We start from the raw sequence: 21,751 nt of genomic DNA on the forward strand, positions 1-21,751 counted from the left end.
ATGCTCTGCACATGTAGAGATGCCAGAGATTTATGCTGTGCTGATTTGCAAGAATTCTGCCCTTAGTATAAAAATGACAGCAAATGAAAATGAAAAGACTTTGAAAAACATGCCCACACAAACACCACCCTCTGAGCTTCTGATAAGGCATTTATGGCCAAAGGTTCCTAATCCCAAATGTTTGATTTCTTTGCCAAATCACATACTTGCCGAAGTCTCATATAAAGGCACAAATCCTGCTCTTCTCAAAGGCAACAGCACAGGGCAGGGAGCAGAGTGTGTAACACTGTACTGATGAAATAAAAAAAGGAATAGAAATCATATGCTAATAAGAGGAGGAAGGTTGCCAGGCAACCAGGGAGGGAGAGAAAGCAGTTTTTGATTTGAACTCGGTGCTGTCAAAGGGTTAGCATAGCCAGAACAAACAGGACATATTCAATCTAGCTTGTCTGCAGCCACCAGGAATTTCAGCTTTTCTCAACATTTTAACTAGAATTGTGTTCCCAACCCAGTGCCAGTTACTTTTGTGTTCCCTGGGTCATTTTACTGACACTGGCAAAATGGTATAGGATAGGATGGACAGTAGAATTTTTCAAAGTGTTAATTTGAAAAGCAGCAGCTTGTGTCTTTGGGTAGCACAAACTGCACCATGCATGTAGACTGGCCAGTAGGATGGAGAGAGCCAAGCAATCTTGGGTGCAAGCAAACGCCAGCCCATCAGACATAGCCACACCCCTCTGGGCTGCACTGAAAACTCGGCAAGTCCTGCCCTGCTGCTAAAACTGCACCCTTTCAAATGCATCTCAAATGCCTGCCCTGCAGTGCTGCATTCTTGTCACAGCTGATCGGCAAAATCGTGCCTCATGGATATCAGCTTTCTATAGCAGCATGTATACAACCTTCTATATCAGCATGCATATAACCTTCTTAAAAGATGTAACACTAAACAGAGGAAAGAATAAAATTGCAGTTTGGTCTACAACATAAAATCATCATGAAATTAATTTCTGTAACTAAAAGAAAATGAATTTTAGTTCCTTCTTGTTTTCAGGGTTGCTAACCACAGTGATAACTCGTAAGTCTCAGCTACAAGAAGGGTAGGAATAGCAGTTCTTACATGAAAGACCACACAAAAAGAGTAAAAATTTTAAGGATGGAAAAAAAATGGGAGTTTAATTTGTAAGTAACATTAAAACACAAAGGTTGAAGAAAAATGAAAAGCACAAGTCAATTTTTTTCCCCAATATAATTATTTGGAGGGCTTGACTGCTACAATCTGGCAGACTATCGACAGTAGAGGCAAGACCATACATAATTCCTTGAGCATCAACAGGATTTGCATACAAAACGTGACAAGAAAACACGTTTCACACAGAAGACTTTCCTTCCTACTTGCCAGATCAAATTTTAACCTGATGAGTAAATCATTGTTCAATTGTCCAAGACAGACATTATAACTGTGGTCTATAATCTTCCACAAGGTCTAAGTAATCAAGCTATAACTGTTGCTCCACTCAGCTAAGAGTTTATTACAAAAAAATCACTAAAACAATGAAAATACTTGAGAAATTCATTAAGCAAAAACAGCTAAAGAGGAAATTTTGTTTTCTCACTGACTGCTTGACAAATGACCCTAGGAAGACACAGCCATCAATCTGGAACAGCCATCTGATCATCACTTCAAGCTATAAAGCAGTAGCATAAAAACATTCTACGTATTAAAGCTTCATTATGGAACTTCAAAAAATGACAGGTATTTACAACAGAGAGAGACACTGTAATAACTGGGGCTTTTAAAATAAAAGTCTAGCCTAGATCAAAGAAAGTTATTTATTCACATAACCTTTGCCTAACAATTTTGTGAGCCATGCTGACTAGTAGAGTTCCCTGCTATCTTGTTGGAGGTTTCCTGTTTTTTTACAGTACTCCTTATTTTTCAACCCCAGCCCTGCTTCCCACTGTGAGCACACCAAGCCCAGCTCTCAGACATACCTTTCTACCTGCAGTTTTTGCACATGCATTGGGAGAAAAATAAGCCTGACAAGTGAAACTTGCCTACCTTCCTGTCCTAGCCCATGCTAGGTAATAGCTACTAAGTTTATCCCAGGGAATGAAGAACTGCCACCGCCACCAAACCTGCTATTAAAACACTGTGGAATTTGCAGGCTGTACAATAATGCTTTCTCAAGACTTAGAAGCACTTCCCAAGTGACCCTTCCATGCAGAAGGAAACATGGCACAAGGGACTCTGCTCCCCTGGCTGACTCTGGAACCAGTTGCAGCCCTTGAGTGCAGATGTGCTGTCTGAACCACCAGTGAGCTGCTCAAACAGCCCATAACCTCATTCCACATTCATTAGGACCTTCAGACAGCAGTGTAGAACTTGATGCTGAAGGAACTCAAAATCAACAAACACGCTGCCTACTGAGCATTGAAGAACTCCTGGACCTCTTGTGTTCTCACTAAGGTCAGCACCCAATGGGCACATTCTGGCCCTAAAGAAACATTCCTCTGAACCCTGAAGTAAAACCAAAGAAATAAGTGGATGAATTATATAACTTTTGAAATAAAAATACATTATTTAAGAGCCATTTATACTTTCTGAAGCTAAATGAAGAGAAAGCATAACATAGTTACAGTGGCAATGTTCATTGCATTTTAAGTGAAAGTGACACAAATTTACCCTGATAATTCTCAGACAATTCCCTGATTGCAGTTTCAGAGCATAGCTCTAGCCCTTCATACCTTTCATTTTATTCTCAGTAGTCAAGCATCAGTGCTGGGGTGGAAACAGCTGTGACAGCATTCTAGGTACCCAACTGCTGGTCTAGCAGGGAATTACCCACTCATCAACACCCAACTCCCCTTAAATCTACAGAAGGCATGATTCAGAAGGAAGGCTAGATCTGTGAAGGACCAACATACTGCCAACCTACTGTAAGAACGATACTGCTCTTTCATACTAAATTGTCCTGGGGAGCTGGTTTTGATCTTCTGTGAATGTTTCAGGTTTGTGACAACAGTGTGGCAAAGTGTCTCTGCTCTGCTGTGAATAAGCCCCTTCCAAAAAACTGTGAGACCTACTCTTCTCCCCAGATTGTAGTCTGGGTGGCAAAGAGCTGGAAAGTATCCACTACCCAAACATCACCAAGTAAAAAGATAAGAGACTGCAGAGCAACACTGGAATGCAGTCAAGAAAACACAGTGTGCATAGAACAATGCCAAACAATGTAATTCGAGATCCTATTATATTTATTTTGCAATTCATTAATTTCCGAGTACTTGATTTGACAACTTTAATTCTTCAAAGAACCCTGTAGATTGCAATAGATGTAATTATATATGGTTTACACACAGTGATAGTCAGGAATCAAGTGAAACAAAAGAGAAGAGTATCACTGGGAAGTTTAAATGAAGTCTGTAAATATTCTCTGGAGCTTAAATGTACATTTAACGGTTTCAGATTACAAGTTAGAAAGGGAATGCTGCCCTCATAGTGTAGATTTCAAAACTTCTTGTAAAGATTTAGAGAGATAATAAACAAAAACCCAAAGCAAGTCCTTATACCATAAATCCAAGGTAGATACTTTCACATGGAGCTATTTTTAAACAAGCTTTCCTTCCTTTTGCTTAGTGTATCAGTGTCCAAGGAATATTAGCAGCACGCTTTGATAGTTGACTTTATTTTTAAAAAAGCAGTGTTTGGGGTTTGTGGAGTTGCCAGTAGTTGAGGGGAGAGCTGTTGTTTTGTTTCGGTATTTTGGGTGTTATTTTTATTTTAGTGTTAAAAAACCAAAATTGGACAAAAGCAAATAAATCACAACAAAAACATTTAAATCAAAACACACCTAGTCATCTGCAATTTGGAAAGCAGATTTTAGGAAGACAACTCTCCATGTAACTTATTCATTTTCTTTAGTTAGGTCCAGAGGCTGAAGCTGCTGGCTAAGCCAAGCAAACGGGACAAGATTTCTTAGGGACAGTTTCCTGGAATTTTTTTTTTCTGTAAAATAACTTGGAGAACCATCAGTGATTTTAGCTATTTCTAACACAGATTCTTGGCTCTTCTTTAAACAATGACATGTCTTTTTATCCTGCCTTAACTATTTAAATACATTGTAAAGTAGCACCAGGACTTAAGAGATCGTTTGTAATATTTTATTATATGAACTTTAATTACTAACCATCGAGATAAGTTTCATTAAATCACTGGTTCAGTTTTTATACCGTAGCCAAGAAAGTGACCAAAATATTCAAGTTGTGCTGCCAGTGCTCATGTTGATAGACTCCTCCACTTAACAAGCTATGAGACTATTTCTCTACAATGACAGAATTAGCTAGAAGGCACTGTCCCTACTTCAAGGACAAAGATAAAACATTTTTTGAAAAAGCAGTATTTCCACCCCCAAAAAAAAATAAAGTCCTATCCAGGGGAAGAAAAAAAAAACCCAAAAAAAACCCAATTAACAAAAAACCACACAGGTTTGCAATACTGCAATTAGATTATCAGTAATTATTGATATATTCATCTGTGACACAAACCATACAATGACTAAACTTATTTGAACAGATGGGGGAAGGACCAGACAGTACATGTTGTTAGAAGGAGACTGTGTTGATTTCCTTGCTAGTTTAAATGACTGCTGAAAACAAAAATACAGTAAGATATTGACCAACATTTGTATCTGAAACCTCAGAATAAAGTAAACACCAGCCCTTCAAAAAATCCATCAACCCATCTCCTAAATCATGTAGTACTGCATACTATTACCAACACAGGATCCTAGCATAACACTGTTCTTTGAATCTGAGTAATAAGTATCTAGAAATACAAAACAATGCAATACAAGAAATATTTTGCATTAAAAATTTCAGGAAAGTACTCAAAAACCCAAACAACTAAAATCAAACCTTTGTCATAGAAAAATTAACTTTAACTCTTAAAGAAAAATCCAAGACTAGCTGCTCTATAAATACTGAGCTGGTAAAAGACAGGCAGTGCTGATTTCATACCACAGTGCCTCCCTAATTTCCAGGAAGACTTCTGTGATAGTTCATTCTTCCCATCCATTCCATGCTTCAGTTTTATCAGAGTATCTGCAAGACCATTTCTGGACATTAGTCATGGCTTAAACAGCATGTCAACTAGGAAATGGACTAGACACAAAAACTCAATTCGAGAACTAATGATAGAATTCAGTAACAACTGACCTAGAGATGCGTTTAACTTTTTGCTGTGCATATTTGTGTATTACGTCTGGGCCTCAGTGAGCTGCAATAGCCCAAACTAAACATTTTACACGTCAACACAACACGAAGTTGTGTCAGGCTAGAACAAGACTATCAACCACAAGTTCGTTTATCATTGCTTTTGTTTTACTAGACTCTTCACTAAGAGTTGAAGTTTACAGCCAAATGTGAGGTCCTGTGAAAGGTGGGAAAATGCTACCTTGAAGTCCAACCTTCCAACCTGGCTAACACCAGCAGGAGCTCACCACGTGCGCCAGGGCACCAGCCTTGGTCACACCTGCTCACAGCATACTCAGCTCCACCTTCCCAAGGCCAGGTGCGGACCCTACTTCCAGCAGCCAGTACGACCCTCAGCAAGGAATGTCATGCAAAAAACTTAAGTGCCACAGGTGAGAGCGCCTCTTGCAGCAAGGGCACTACCCCGGCCCTCCTGCCCAGCCTTCCATGCAACTGTTTTGGTCCGGGGAGACTGGGTGCGCGGCGGGACAGCGATGAGCTGGGGCTCGCACAGCCCCGCTGGCCCACAGGCAGCCACGGCACGCTGAGCCCGAGGCCATCGGCCACGCACCTCGGGACCGTCCAGGGCTCATCAGGTCCCGGCCCCCGAGCAGCCCTGCCCCGCAGGAACGCTGCCAGAGCCCGGAACCCGAGCTCACGGGGAGACGGGGCTCGGTCACACCCTGCCCTCGAGTTCGCCGGGGAGTGCCGGGAGGCGGCGAGCAGAGGGGAGGCGCCGGGCGCCACCCCTGGCGCGCCCCGGCCGGGCACCGGCCGCGCTCCCCGCGGCCAGGACGGGGCAGGGCACGGCCGGAGCGGCGCGCCCGGCGCTGCCCCGGCACCACGGCCCGCAGGGGCTGCGGCTGCCCGGGCGGCAGGACAGCCCCGGGGGCCGGCACCGGGGCTGGTCAGCTCGGCACGGCACAGGGCGGCGGGACGAGGTTCCGGGCACCGCCGGGCGGGCAGCGGCGAGGCACTTCCTAACGCCGCCAAACTTTATCGGGCGCCGGCGCCGCCGGACACAGCCCCCTCCCCGCTAGTGACAGCCGCACGTCCCGGCAGGGCGAGTGGGTACCTCAATGTCCACCGGGTCCCGGCTCAGCACACGAGCCATGGTGTCCGCACCGCCTTCCCCCGGCTCCCCGCAGTCCCGGAGTGGAAGGGAGCGGAGAGCGGGAAGAGGCGGAGCCGGCAGCCCGGGCAGCAACGCCCAGGTGGGCGGGCGCCCCCCGCGCCGGGCCGGGGCCGCCCCGCGGGGCAGGGCAGGTGTGGCGGGGCAGGGCAGGGCAGGGCAGGTCCGCGGGGCAGGGCAGCGCTCCTGGCCCCGCTCCCCGGGCCTGCGGCGGGCGGCAGCGCTGCGCGGGGCTCCCCACACAGCGCCCCGCCGGGAACGGCCCGGGGCCGCGCCCCGCCGCTGCGCCCTCCGCACGGTCCCTGTGCCTCGCCCCACGTGCGCGCCCGGCCTCCTGCGCCCCTGCCCCTTCCCCTTCCCTGGCGGTGGGCGAGAAGCTGCGCGGGGAGGGCCAAACGCCACTTTGGCTGTGTTTATCCACTCCCGACAATCCCACAGGAGCAGCCGGCACGCCACGGCCGAAGCCAGCTCTGCTGCGCCTGGGGTCACCCTCCCGGCCAGCAAAGAGCAGTGGACCCTTGCCAGGGTTACACCTTCCCAGCAGTACCGGCCCGGGCTGTCCCTGAACCCTCACCCTTCTCCCCCAGGGACAGCGAGCCGTCCCTCCCCCTCGGGAGACTCCCCTCGCAGAATCCATCCAGCAGGTGGGAGTGGTGCGCGAAGGCCGGGTCACTGCCTACCAAACATTGCCATTGTTTAACACTGGAAACACAATCTTTACGGTATCACGGAAACAAACATTCCCACTGGAACAGGCCTAAAAAGAAAGCAAGGAGTCTCCATTTCGGGAAGCAACAACGCCCAAAACAGCCAGCCAACCAAACACTAACATCTGTTTCTAAAGTGTACTTTCATTTAGCCACATCTATGATTCCTCAAAATAAGAGCACATTTATCCCCATTTCACAAGGATAGAGGAGTTTAAAACTAATCTTGTTTTTGTTTGGTTTTTTTTTTCCCCAATGTGCATGCCAGGAAGCTTCCTGGGTTCTTCCTCCCCTTCTTAAAACATACCTGGGATCTGCTGTCCATTCTTTTTACAGTGCTCATTTTATCCAGCTAGTTTTTATTATCCCCACCTTAGTACAGCGTTAAAAAAAAATGTTTTCCACTCTTAGTTACTGTACAAAAAGTCTGGAAAACTTTAAGTAGCTTCTGGACACTGGTGACCCTTTGGGTGTGGCAGAGAATTGGTTTACCTTTTCCTTTCATGTCTCCAGAGATAATGCCTCTCACAGAATACCATGGAAATTTTTCTTTGCCTTGTAATTATTTTATTTCTTTCCATCTCTAAGTGAGCACTTTAGAGATGCCCAATGGAAGGGTTTTTTCCTTTGTAAGATGTGAAGAAATAAGGTTGTGGTCTTTTGTGTCTCAAGTGAGAGCTATATTTTCTCAAGTCTCTGCTTCAGCATTATTGCATAATAATTCTTGCTGATTACAATCACCCATGTAAAGAAGCTGAAGTGTTGGCAGGAGAATCAGAAGCAGGATCACCTTCATTGCTAGTACTTATCTCTAACAAATCCAAGAGTCTTTGGTTCATTTCACTAATATTGACATTGCTCAGCAGCTCAGTGGTCTGATGCTAGCTAGGGAGTTATCTAGTTATATTTGCTCCTGACCTACAGCACTATATTGACTATGCAAGTACATTAAGTGCAAGTCATTTTCACAAGGAATATTTCCATGTACACAAAATAAACTTCTTTGTGACCAAGCACTTGGAGTTTGCCTCCATTTGTTCTTGTTTACATAGAAGAGACTAGCAGCAGGCACTGAACTCTCCATTATACACATCTTCTGTCTTGTTCTGCAAGTTGTAATTTCTTAGTTATCCCCATGTAATCTAGCAACTCAAATGAACCCAACACCACAGGATTTTTGACCAGTGAAACAAATAAACATTGACACCATGTAGATTTCGTGGAAGTAGATTTTTTTCCCAGCAAATGAAGTAAAACTTACTCTGTCAATACACACAGGTCAGAGAAAGAGATTCTGAGGCTTAACCATACTCTGCTTTAATTCACAGCTCCTCTTATTTCTGTTTCCATGTTTCTACTGAGAATCAACTTAATGTCTTTAAAGCATGGCAGTCAGCCAGTCTGTATCAGCCTGCTGCTGTTTGCCAGCTTTCCCCAGCAGTTTGGGAGAGCTGGCCTTCCATGGATCACCCATCTGAATCCTGGATTCTGAGCAAGTAGTGCTCAAAGCAAATAGTGCTTTTATCAGCACTGAGCATGTTTATAGCTGAACTTTGTTTCAGGAAAGAAATAGACAAAAAGAGGGAGACATGCAAAATATGCATCAGAATACAAACATTTAATCTTCTCTAAAGTAGAAGTTATAAGATATTTTAATAAGTGTTACACAGCCCAGATATAGTTTGGGCTTTTTTTCATTAAGTGTTAAGCCTCTGACTTTAAATTTTTTCTCCTGCCAGCAGGATTTTTAAAGCAGCAGAAACAGAACAGGGATACTAAAGACTTAGCTTTCACTTCTGACATGAAATGCTGTTGAGGCTTGGTTGAGTTATAGGCTTTTAAAAATTGCCATTAACCTTTTGTTCCTGGTGCTCTTAAGGTAAAATTTGTTCACATGCCAAAGAAATAATTGCATGTGAACTTTCTCAGAAAAGCTCCAGGCACTCACTGCTACCAGAGCAGCTACAGCCTTGTGCTGGGAATGGTTGCCTCACTGGGAGAGCAAAGGAGGGCAGGGCAGCAGACGGTGAGAAAAACCATGTCCTTCAATTTCAAACGGTTCCAGGAACACAACCTGCAATCTAAAACAAGGGATACCTCCTCCAGCCATTGCAGTAGTTAATCTCCAAGTTTAAAGGGTAAACTGTAAACTCCAAAAGTTCAGCATTCAAATTCTGGCAGTGATGTATTAGGGAGCCTAGAGGTCTCCATGTACTGATATGTGGTACAAGCAGCTCCCCACTTTTTCATCAAAACTGCCCCCGATTCACATCAGTTGAAGTACTAGAGAGACAGATATTCCAGACTTCAATTTGCTGTGCAGTTGTACCTTGAACTCAGTGGGCACTCTTTAATCCCACACTATTTTTATTCCAGGATCAGGTTCCTCCCTCATTGCATATGATGAAGAATGATGGTTACAGTCTCACAGCTAGCATCTCCCAACATCTGAATGCCTGATGTAGCTATCCAGATTGCTCATTACAAATAAGCAAGTTCACCTGTCAAATTCATGGGATTTGGGAAAGCCTGAAGTGAACCCAAGTTGCTATTTTACCTTCTTACTACTTAGGACAGTGCAAAGGTTTGTATTTCAGTTATTTGCTGCTTCTGCCCTCTTAGTTTGGCTCAACCAAAATCAAAGTAAAGGTTATATATCCAGTATGCACAGAGTCCAAGAGAAATGGGATTAGCAAGAAAATGCCACAAAGAATATAAGCTGCTTCTGAAGGCTTACAACAGCTTCTCAGATTTGATTTCTTCCCTTAGATTAGGAGTCATAGTAGCAGTGGTGGTGACTTTAAACAGGACAAGTTAAAAGCTGAAAGCAGTGCTGCTGGTTCCAGTGCCAGGTTCATCAACATCAGATTTGTGTTTCACATTTTCAGTGTACTGGCATCAAAGAGGAAACAAGTATATACACATTAAAAAGTTGAAGTATGAAAGGGACAGGTTTTACTGTACTGTTTCTGAAAGGTGCATAACTGAAGAGCCATAGAGTTAACTATGCCATTTATCCTCACCCATCCTAATCCAATACAGGAGGACTTGAATTCAAGACTTAATTTAGGGAAGCTTACTCTGACTACCTCTCCCAAATAGCAGTACTGATGTTGCAGTATGTAATTACAACTTGTGCATTTCTTCACTGATTTAAGGAAAACGCTCAACTTCAAACATTCACAGTAGTGAAGAAGTGCACTGCCTTTCTATTCTGCTTGTTTGCAACTGGATTTACTCTTCAGTGATCTTCAGAGAGGGCAGCTACAGGATCACCCAGGGTATGGCACAGTACAGGAGTACCAATGCCCTTTAGGTGTGAGATACACATAATTATAAATTCTGCAAGAAGGAAGCTCTGACCATTAGTCAGACATAGCCTTTGGGCATTGATCTGCAAAGCACAAATAGATGAATAAGTAACAAAATGGCCACCATGTGGGCCCAAATGCATTTAAAACTACAAATGAGCTGTTCTTTAGTGAGTCCACTAATTTATTCCAGCCATCTGTATCAGTGTAAACAAAAGCTTGTCTCCTAAAGAGCTTAATAATTTTCAAAATGTAGCGAGGACCACAAGTTTCAATGTGATCATCTTAGGAAAAAAATTAAGAAAAATGAACCCATATATTTTTACACCACAAACATCTTATGATAACCACTATCATATAACCATGCAATTCAAAGAAATACTAAAAAGTAAAACTTGTTTCTGGCTTGACATATTTTTTCCTATTTAAATGGCATGAAATATTTCATTAGGATATTTTAGGGGATGGAAAATTCTGGCAATTTGTCCTCCCTCCAGTCTCTAGTGATGATATCTGTAGACAAATTCTCTATTTATTACTAAGCCTGAGAATTGCTAAATTGATGTACTGGGTTTGTACTACTCTGAGAATGTTTTCTCTGTATGTGCCCCAATTTATTTTCAGGTTTTGAATATGCTTCTTATATTGCTGGACCTTAGCTAAGGGAATAGTCAAAAAATATGAGTGTTTATAAGCTAAAATGTGTACACATTTAGCATGATTGGACACAAGCAATTACAGAGCTCAGATTAAGATAGAATTTCTGACCACTAAGCATGAAGGAGAGAAAGTTGTAAATACTTTTTAGGAAGCGTACATTGGACTTTTAGAGAATCTGGGCAGGCACTCAGTTATCTCTGAGAAAATTATAATTTCTGAAAAAAAACCCACCACAAAATACATTATGATCTTTGATATTTTGAAATCCCTTAGTTGCCTCTGAGATATCATAATTTTTGTGGTGGAAGGGGTCTCACATTCATCGTTCAGCTCCAGGTGTTAGAAGCAGAGGGTGCTGCCTTCTAGACATATGCATCTCTCGGGTGAGAAGAGAGAAAACTAAGTTCTTTTCTGAAGGAACAGACCATTTGCATTGAGGCCCAATACAGGGTATTATTTTCATCATCTACATTCCCTGTGGCTGCTAGTTTCTGACAAGGGTGAGGTCTGCCCTTTGAGTGAGACCTGGTTTGGAGCCATTTCACTGTGCAGCAATGGAGTAAGAAAAGTGATACTGGGCTCATGCAAGAGTGCTGTAGATGTCAGCTGGCTCTCCCTCCCCTGCACAGAGAAGGCACCCAAGTCTCCAAGAAGTCAGACTGCCAAGCTATTATAGAATGGATTTACTACATACCTAACTTCTGGCAACAGCAAGTATTTCTTCATTCAGGTAAATGTTAGAGATGGTGAGTTATTGCTTAGCTTATAACCATGCAAAATTAAATACTTCTGTGGTTGCAGTTCCAAAGGGAAGCACACAATGAGATCAGAGGAAGATCTGCCTTCAAAATAGACAGACGCCACCAATATATTCACTGAGCTATTGGCATGGATTCATCCCAGCATCAGCAGGAGATTTAAGAAATTATGTAGTTTTGTTGCTTTTCAGTGATACTAACATGGTACAAACCAGCCTCTTGAATTATTTACAAAATACTACTGTTTTTTAACTATTAGTCTCTATAGTTGCAGCATAACTCATTTCACCTCTGATAGCATTCCAAATGCCTCATAAAACAAACATTTGACAAACAAAATGGCTACTGTTCCCTTTTTTAAATTACAATATTTTAAAGAGAAACTGCCACCAGGGTAACATCCTTGAAACAAACTGTGTGTTTGTATCATTCTAAATTTAGTAGTTCAAAAAGGAATTACTAAAGGTTGTGTAGTTGTGAAAAAGGTTGTGTTTTTCTAAGAGAAATACAGTAATTGATAGTAATTCAACATCCTTACAAACAATTGCAATTAGTCCTTTTTTTCTGAAATATATCCTTTTCTCTCATGGTTGAAATCCCATCTTGGGAAAATGACTGGGGACCCTGTGGACAGGTAACTGGGAGGGTACAGTTAGAAGAAACTGGGTGGTTATAGTAGCATCTCAACAGGGGTTCTAATAGTACAGAAATTATAGGATAAATCACACTTGATACTCCCTGGATGGAAAGTGGTTGGCATGACTTAAAAACTTACTCCACAATAATTCTCCATCACCTGCTAACAGGAATGGAATAGAGGATGAAGCAGAGACAAGACACCTTGGCCAGGCTCTGTGGAAATCCTTTCAAGGAGGGGAACTTGATGGTGCTTTTCAGCTGATAAACCACATACCACCTGTCAGCCTGGGGAGGTAGGGGAAGATGACCCACTGCTGAGCCAGCAACTGTGGTGAAATCCCTCTCCTTAGATGAACTCGCATCATTAAAGCCTAATAATATTAACATAGTCCTCCATCTCAAAGTTCCCCACCTCTGAGGTGTGACCACCCCTCACTGGACAGGCACTCTGCATTCTCTTGGACTGTATCTTTAAAAGGGAAGTAAGAAAATTTGACACCAATCAGTAACAAAGGTATGTTACTGACTACAGTTACTCAAAGAAACAAAGAAATTATATACAAGCCAGTTGAGAATGGGAGAGAAGTTAGGGAAGACTCCATCACAACTGCTGGGAATAGTCAGCAGCCTCAACCAGTCTTCTCCCCTCACAGAATGCCCATTGGGTAAGAATCATGCTCTCTGCATGCTGAACATTTTATTCCTCCAAGTATATTTTTGCAGTCAGACACTATCTCCAACACCGTTCTAACATTAACCTGTCACAATTTTATATTAATAGTGTTACTCTGTAAACTGTTAGTGTAAATCCGTTGTGAACACTGGCAGTTACTGGCAGAAGATCACAAACTGAAATGAAGGGAAATACCTGAGGGGTCTCCCTTACACTGCTGGTGTTTCCCCAAGTCAGTTGAACCACCCTCCAATCCAGCAGGACTGCTCAATGAAGCCTACTCCAAACAGGACACTGACAGACTGGTCAGGCATAAGGGTCTCAGCTTTCCTGGGGCACTGACAGACAAGTTAAACACAAGTAAATCTCCCCACACTAAGGGTTGAGGAAGTCTCCCCTTTCCACATGACATCAGCCCACTGAGCAACAGCAGCAGGCTAGGTTAGTACCTTTATAACACTTCCAACTATGCACTTTGACCAAACAAAAAAAATCTAGCAATCACTGCAAAATCTATTACTAAAGCACTAATGAGAGCACTACAAAAGAAAAACCATAGCAAATGATAGGAGCTGTATGATAGTCTCATCATAAGTCAGCTTGGTAGGCAGGTTTACCAGAGAAGTCCTAGTTTTAACTGAAACAGCAAAAAAAAAATAAAGAGGTAGTACATCATTTCTTGCTTAGAAATGACAATTTACAAGTTACATTAGTTGTTCAGCTGTGTTAAAACACATATTAGTTTTATGTTCTTAGACATCTTCCCATTTAGATGTTATAGTACACAAAAATCAACATTTTCTCTTTCCACGTTGACTTCAATACATACTGGGTTGCCATTAAAACAGCAAACCTTTCCTTGCTTCACCAGTGCTGTTAACATTACCAGGACTGCACATTTTAAACCATACTCTTTATATGCCTGCAAGTTGCTTCCTACAGAGTTCCATTTACATGGAAAATATTCATTTTCACTGTCCTGTAACTTCAGCAGTTGTGGCCATACACACAGTGAAAGGTATTGCTCCTATTGCAAGATTTAAACACAGTTAAGACTATATATTGAAAATAATTTTCTAATAGGGGCTATCGTCTTATACAGGTCTTGGCAGTGCTCACTGCAACAAACTTCAACTGGAACTTGAATTTTGTAATAGCATTTAACAGCCATCAGCACTAACAGACACAGGTAATTCATACAAAGTTCTATATTGCTTTACAGTTAACAAAAATTTGCTGTACAGTAACATAGAACTTGGGATGAAAATTAAACAGGAGCTTCCAAAGCAGTAACCAGCATGTATTTTGGTCTCTAGCTTCCATCAAATAGGACAAAAGAAACAAACACAAACAGGTTTTCCATGGGACAGTTCAAGAAAATCTCTTCCCTACCTTGCTATATAGAGAGATGACTTTTACCTAGGACCTTTACACTGCATGGAAGAAAGCAAATTTCCACTTTTAATCTCGTATGTAGCTGTAGCCCCCAGCTGCTGGTGTGAGATGATGTATAAAGACTATCCACAATCTCAGCTGTTGACTGGAAAACTGAAGCTCAAATAATATAAATTACTTCTGGTACCTCCCTATGTCCTTGCTGCACTCCTAGGCTGATGGCAAGATGGCAAGCCAGTCATCTGTCTTGGACTGTTTTGAGTGAGCTCCTGTAGCTATTTCTGAACCAGTGAAATAGTCTAACTTTACAATCAGCAACAGTTATTGCCTTCTCAGCAAGGTCAAAGTGAATAGAAAAAATTAATTCCTAGCCAAGGTCCCTGCAAATATGGGCAAGACATTAATTCACTGCCATCCTAGCCTAAGGTAGCAATTGTCAATAGGACAAACAGTCTGCATCATCATTTTCTCTCTAATTTAATCAAGGTCATATTAGATCACTACATCAAATCAAGCAGAATCAATTTGATTTAAAAAAATCTGAGCTAAACCAGATTCCTTTTGGAAATTAACCCATTATAACAAACATTCTTTTAAATGTAAGACATCTTATTTCTACTGAAAATTACAACTGGGATAGAACATGATTAAAAAAAAAATCTTCCCCCACCAAATAAAACAAAATTACTTTGTCTAATGCCTAAATTTGTGTTTGTTTGTGTTTCTTTACTGTGTATTGCATATAAGTCTCATGCTGCAAAACAACAAATTTCACAGAAACTGAAAGATATGTCTGACAAAAAAAATGTACTGTATCATGCTGGGTGTCAGTTACCTAACACAAATTTAGCTTTTAGCAAGAGGAGAAAAACCCAAATCATGGTGCTGTGGAACTGCCCACTTCTTGCACAAATGAATACAAGGTTTTATGTTCTTATGACTTTTTTCCCCTTCTGGTTGATTAGTTTTGTTGGGGTTTTTTTGTGTTTTTTTTAAGATTATGTCCATTAGAGTTCCTTCCCAAAAGTTCAAAGCAATTATCACTTTAATTGTAGTATGCACATACCCAAGATTTTACTCTAACTGCACAATAATCTATTGCTATGGCAACTTTTGGCTATGCTGCATTCCACCTTCTTGCAGAATGCTTAGATGGACTACTGCCACAACAGCCAGCTAGGAAGGTCTGATCTCCACCTGGCTGGGCCACAGATACAATCCTTTTAGCCCACACAGCAAATTGCAGTTTCAAGCATTCCAAAAATTTGAAAGACCCCTGCATAGCACCTACATCAGTGGCTACTATAGCCAAAACATTTTTTAAGCTTGTCAAATACTGACAATGAGATCACATACATGTACATACTTGTAATTTTACACTTATTGCTGAGAGAACCTATATCACTGTCATTGGATATTTGTTATAAGCCTGAAAGGAGCAGAACACCATCGGATTTAAAAGACCTTTGTATTTTTAATCTTTTTTCTCAATCACAGAAGAAATTGATCATAATCCTACAGGCAAAGGTATTGTAAATACCAAAGTCAATACAAGCCTGACGATACAGCCTGTCTGAGGAGCTCCCACCCAGAGCCAGAGCTGCAGCTGAACCCTCTGTACCAGCCTGGCTGGCCCATCTGTTGGGTGGACACTTGTTACTCTCATCGTATCCTCAAATGCCAGCTCCGAGTTTGGGGTCTGTGTTTGCAAGCACATCCCAGCCATTTGAAGGGAACTCCCCTGCTCCCAGTAAAGCCAGGGTAACACAGGTTCCCTTGGATCTGATTTCGCACTGCTCCAGTAACGTGACACCGAGCAAGTACTACCTGCTAGCAGTAGTTGTGATCTTGTGAGGGACAAGCCTTGGCATCACCAGGATGGATCCGGAAGGATGCAGACTATGGCAGAGAGAGACATACCTGCTTTTGTTTTTTCCTTTTAAGTCTGTTCCTCCATCTTATAGTACTTGCACAGAATGAAATGAAGTAGACTAGAAACATTTATGACTAAGTGTAACCTCAAAATGCTTTGGAATAGAAAGAATACACTTGGGACTTACATGCCAAAAGTTCTTCATGAATTTTGGTAAGCTTCATTGTAGGTTTTTTTTTTCCTTTAAAGTGGAAATAAAGCACTCAAGAAAACCGAAAATGCATATAATCCCTTTGGTCAGAACACATTTGGTTGGAGGAGAACACAGTTTGCCATTTAGAATGTCTACAACATTATTTATTTTTTAATATAAAATTTAGGGCTCTTATCCATGGATTGTGAATTTTAATTTCAAAATCAATTATGGGGGGTGTTTTATCTATCAGCTATAAGATGTATCTTAGCACCAAGATATTGTAATGAAATACTGCTTTAAGATTTAAAAATCTTTATATCACTTTATATATGAATTTTTAATTTCCTTTTGCTCATGATTGAAGGGACTTTAGTTATTTTCAAAGCATATCTACTACAGCAGAATATCTGTCTAGGTGTTTGATGATAATTAGCAAGAAAATTAGCCTGCTAGAAATATTATTCATCAAAATACCATTGAGTCCTTGGGAGATTGCAAACCCCTGTTGGAAAGTTTCTCAGAGACAGGCTTCTTGGTTGCATCGGGTCTAAATTACAGGAAGTATTGATTAAAGTCTTTCTCAATTAACTACTGCCAACCTAAAAGGCAAAACAGACCCTTCATGTCCCATTTTAAGGGAACATCTAGGTCCAGAATCTCAGCTCTGTTAGGGCTATTTTACTACACCACAGAAGCCTAGAGGCTTCCAACTAAGCTTAGGGTTGCTATTCTACCATATATAATACAAAAAGTAAAGAAAAGCACCCAACATACAAGTCTGTTTGGGCCAAGGTTTAGTATGTAACACCTCAATTCCTACTTGAGTAAATGAGAATCTGAAGCAAAAATAAAGGTACCATCTATGTTATCCATATATACATTGCAGGAGAGCTCAGGATTTTTTATTCATAACTTCTTTGAAGTGCCCCAAGCATACCCCCAGGGCTGCATGTGCTTCTTTAGTCCAATCTTTTTCCTTTAATACACCTTTCCCCTTTTTTTAATCCCCTCCCCTTCTCGCCATTCTACCACCTTTTCTTCATTCCCTTTGCTCACTTGCCCATCATCCATGTGAAACTTCTGCTTTTAACTCTGTCATAGCATCAGGAGCCTTTTGTTTTCTTACTCCTCTGTGATGAGCTGCTTATCTTTGAAGGGAAATCAATCTAGTTTTTGTTAATTTTCAAACAAAGTATAGCTGATTTTGCAGTATGTATTCTAGTAAATAATGGGTCTGCAGGACACAAAGCTGACTTTTAAACCAAAGTAAATCTTCGGATGCTAAGGAGAAAAATCACCTTCTGTCTGATTGATCCTGAGTCTTAAGGGATAGACTACATCTGCTATAAGTGAGAATTATTCTCCTGCTTGGAGAAAAGCCAGAAGACTGGAAAATTAAAAAAAAAGAAAAAAGAAAACCAAAACTCATAACCAAGCATCCTTCCAATACAGAGGCTTTGAACATAATTAAATTATTCAAACACAATGCAAGATACACATGGGTTCTTTAAACCCCACTAATTTCAGGTGATTTCACAAATTCTGGGAAACATGGAAAAAATAAATATGTTTGCAGTGGGAAATGTTTTTTCTTTCCCCACTTCTGTGGGTGAGCATTAACAAGTATTTCTTTCCCATCAAGTTACTCTAATCTGTGTTGCATTTCATCTCCCATTAGCTTGACTACTACATCAGGGTCTGAAGTTCGTACAGTGCAAATATAAATTTCTTTTGCTCTATAGGGAATGACAATAATAGGTGCTAAACTGTTGCTAAAAGCAAAGGAATTTGAACATCTGTAGGACTTCCTTCCTTATGATTAGCATGCCTTGACATGTTCCTTAATATTACACATTTGAAAAAGAGTACACTATCCTTTTCTTTAGTAAAAAGGGTAATGAAAAAAGCTAAACTGCTTAGGATATGAAGTTAAGCATCCAGTAGTTCAGAAATCTGCCTATCTCCAACAAACTCAGAGCAAATGAATTATATTTCAGAACTTGACATCAGTAAGCAAAACCAAAAAACAAAGTCAAAAGGCAGATTCATCAAAGTGACTTTCAGATACAAATCATAATATTATCAGTTAAAAAGGAGAAAAACTCTGACAACAGGAATAGGCATAAAAGAATAATGATTGTTAGCAGAACTGGTGACTTTTCCTAGTTCCTCAAAAGATACAACAGTGTAAATACTAGTGATGAGCAGGAAACATTTTTTTTCCTATGACTTGTATGTTATACATAGCATAGAAAAAACATTACTACACTCTAAGCAAAGGTATCAGGAAAGATAAAAAAAAAATTAAACTCTTTAAATCAGTTGCAAAACATACCTCTAGAATGAAGTTCAATAAAGCAGTATGACTTCAGCAGAAACTAAAGAACTGATTAGAGACCTTCTCCCCACACAGGAAAAATCCTTTCATCCACAGAGAACCCATACCCACTCACCTCGAGCTTCATAAGCTTTTTGAGCCTGCTAGGCACTAATTGATTTCATTGAGAGCAGGTGACTTAAATTAGCCAATTTACCTCCAATTCATGACTAAATTTGGAAACGCCTAGCAGAGGCAGTGACTGTGTGACTGTTTTGTATTTGTTGTAATCTCCCCCTCACCTCGGAAAGGGAGATTTAGGTTTTGTATTGGTTGTTTTTTTGGGGATTTTTTTTTTTGGTAATATGAGAGTCATAGAGAAGGATAAGACCCTTGTGCTTTCCCTTGCTAGAAGGGGCCTCGCTTCAGAGCATGGATGCAGTGAGTGTATAGCGTATACCTCAGAGTATACAGCAGCTCCATATTCCTGACTCACCACCTCCAAAAGGAGTGTAGGCAGCATTGGGATAGATCCATGTGATTGTGTGAGCCAGGTGAACGCTCAACAGCTGCTTTTTGTGCATTATTCCCAAACTCTGCCCACAGAACCCAGTGGGATGACGTGGATCACAGTATTGCTCAATGGTTGTACAGAAATGCAGCACCCATTGATTCTTCCTGCATCTTCTTATGATCTTCATCACTCTTCAAATTACATGACATGATGGGACCTGTTGTAATCTACTTCCCCTTTTATGTCTGTTTCCATTCCATGATCAAAGTTTGAGAGCCTCTGTTTGCCTTCTTAATAACATAATAAACCAAAGAGCGAATATTTTTTTAAGAACAGCAAGATGATTATTTTATTTCATAGAATCATAGCATCAATTATTTTCCCAGATCATTCTTCTAATCTCATAGATTTGACTATAGGTGCACTTGTATAATCTCTACATGGTGATATCAGAAACATCCATAGTTTTACCCTGGCTGACCTCATTCTGTAATAAAAATATGTGATCTCTCAAAATTCCACATGTATATAAATGGCCCTTATAAGTGCTGATTTTAGGAAAGAGTTTCCCATGCTATTTCATATGCAAATTTCTTCAAGTCTGTGGGATATCAAAATCTCTCTGTCTCACCTTCCACCTTTCTGCTCTCCAAAGGATTGCCACATGCTAGGCAATTGAGAAGGTATTGGTAAATAGTTATGAATGTTGTTTTGTGCCAGCACTTTTCCTGAATTTATTTATTTATTTGAAAAATATTACAGATACACTATCAGGGAATGACACTGTTCATCTGTTTTTTATATAAACAGAAAATGTGACTTAATGCTTTCTGATAAATTCTATAAAATTGATTTCTTGAGCAGAATAATGTGTTATCTATGGGTATTTACCCTTGAAAGTAGAGACTAAAATTCTGATTAGACATGTGTCTTTTCCAATATATTTCTATCAGTGCACTGATTTGGCAAATATTTTAGACCTAAAGGTCAGGGCTCTTCATAAGTCCCATTGATTTGAAAGTTGAATGTCTGCCCAAGATTAAACACAAATAGGAATGCTTTCCTAAATCAATTTATTTAAGTCTGTATATAAGTGCTCTGTTGAATCACAGCCTGAAGTCAGCAACATATCAGGAAAGATAATGAGTTTGGGCCAAATGTGTGTATTACCAGCCAAAACATACAATGAGACAAGGAGCATAATTATTACTTGAATTTGAACCAAGATCCCTAAATTTATAAGTTAATAAGATCTTTAAATTTCATTTCTTTTGAAGCTCTTAGCTTAAATCTAAGTGGTGAGACAGGTAACATGTACCTGTACACACTGGGATGACCCTTCCTTGTCTTCTGCTCTGTAGCTGGAACTGCTTCCCAGAGAAGTCACAATATTAACAGGAAAGACAGGGCCTGCTTGAGTTTATCTTGCTAGGATGGTACAGAAGATACACCTGAACTCCAGAGCCGGGAAGGGCTCTGGACCTCACAAGCTTGAGGCTGAAATCTTTTCTTTTCTGCAGTGTCTTCAAACAGAAGTTTATTTTGAGTTTCTGTATAAAGCGAGTAGAATGTCATCCTAACAAACACAGGAGATTATGAATCTGGCAGAGCACAATGTAGATCAAAATGGTTTTAATCATTACTCCCTGTTTTAATTACTACTTGACACATTATCTCTATTGTCCTTCTACAAGTCTGTCTTTTGAGTGAAATATTAAAGGCGAGTTACAGCCGAAAATATATGCAGTCTAGAAAGAAAATGGCTTTGAACTATTTGAAATGATTTATTGTCCACATTTCTTTATGAATATTTATTTGCCACAGTGAAAGCAATTCAATAAAGAGAAAACATGAGGACCAGTTAACTGAACATTTGCATACTCTAACAGTTAAAAAAAAGGGAAAGAAAAATAGTATGCTGCATTAGAATGGTGTTAATGTTTGGTTTTCCTGTTTTGTGTAGTTCATTAATATGCAAGATTCAGATCCTGAAGAGGAGATATAAAAATAGCCTACAAATAAGTGTCCCCAGCCTTTATATATTCCCATTCAGAAGAAAATAAACATGTTTGTAGAGGGATTTTCAAGGCCAGGGTGGAGACTATAATTTTGTTTCCATACTACTTCAGGTAGCTGGTTGTAAATCTTCCTTTTTGCAACAATCATATGTAATCGGGGTCCTCATCTTGTTAGGACCAGAGGTGCCTCATTCCCTGGCACTCCTCAGAGCAGCAGCTGGCTATCAAAAGGAGACAGGAGCACACTGATTATTGTAGTGTTTAAGCATGGCTTTGTGCACCAAAACCAAGACCACACACAGTGATGCTTC

General features: G+C 40.7%; 1 protein-coding gene across 9 annotated transcripts in view; it reads right to left on the reverse strand.

Annotated features, from left to right (window-relative positions):
* DPYD (dihydropyrimidine dehydrogenase) overlaps nucleotides 1-6,405 on the reverse strand; it is a 336,858-nt gene extending 330,453 nt beyond the window's left edge. For all 9 annotated transcript variants that reach the window (XR_013340469.1, XR_002464965.1, XR_013340470.1 and 6 more), the window contains exon 1: nucleotides 6,323-6,405. Coding sequence is in view for 6 of the 9 variants with exons in the window: in XM_021525458.1 (XP_021381133.1) it covers nucleotides 6,323-6,361 (39 nt within the window). In the remaining 3 variants the exon portion in view is untranslated. The remainder of the gene's footprint in view (nucleotides 1-6,322) is intronic.
* Between the last annotated feature and the right edge of the window lie 15,346 nt (nucleotides 6,406-21,751).

Source organism: Lonchura striata, chromosome 9 (genome assembly GCF_046129695.1).
Source record: "Lonchura striata isolate bLonStr1 chromosome 9, bLonStr1.mat, whole genome shotgun sequence".
In the NCBI taxonomy this organism is placed as follows: domain Eukaryota; kingdom Metazoa; phylum Chordata; class Aves; order Passeriformes; family Estrildidae; genus Lonchura; species Lonchura striata.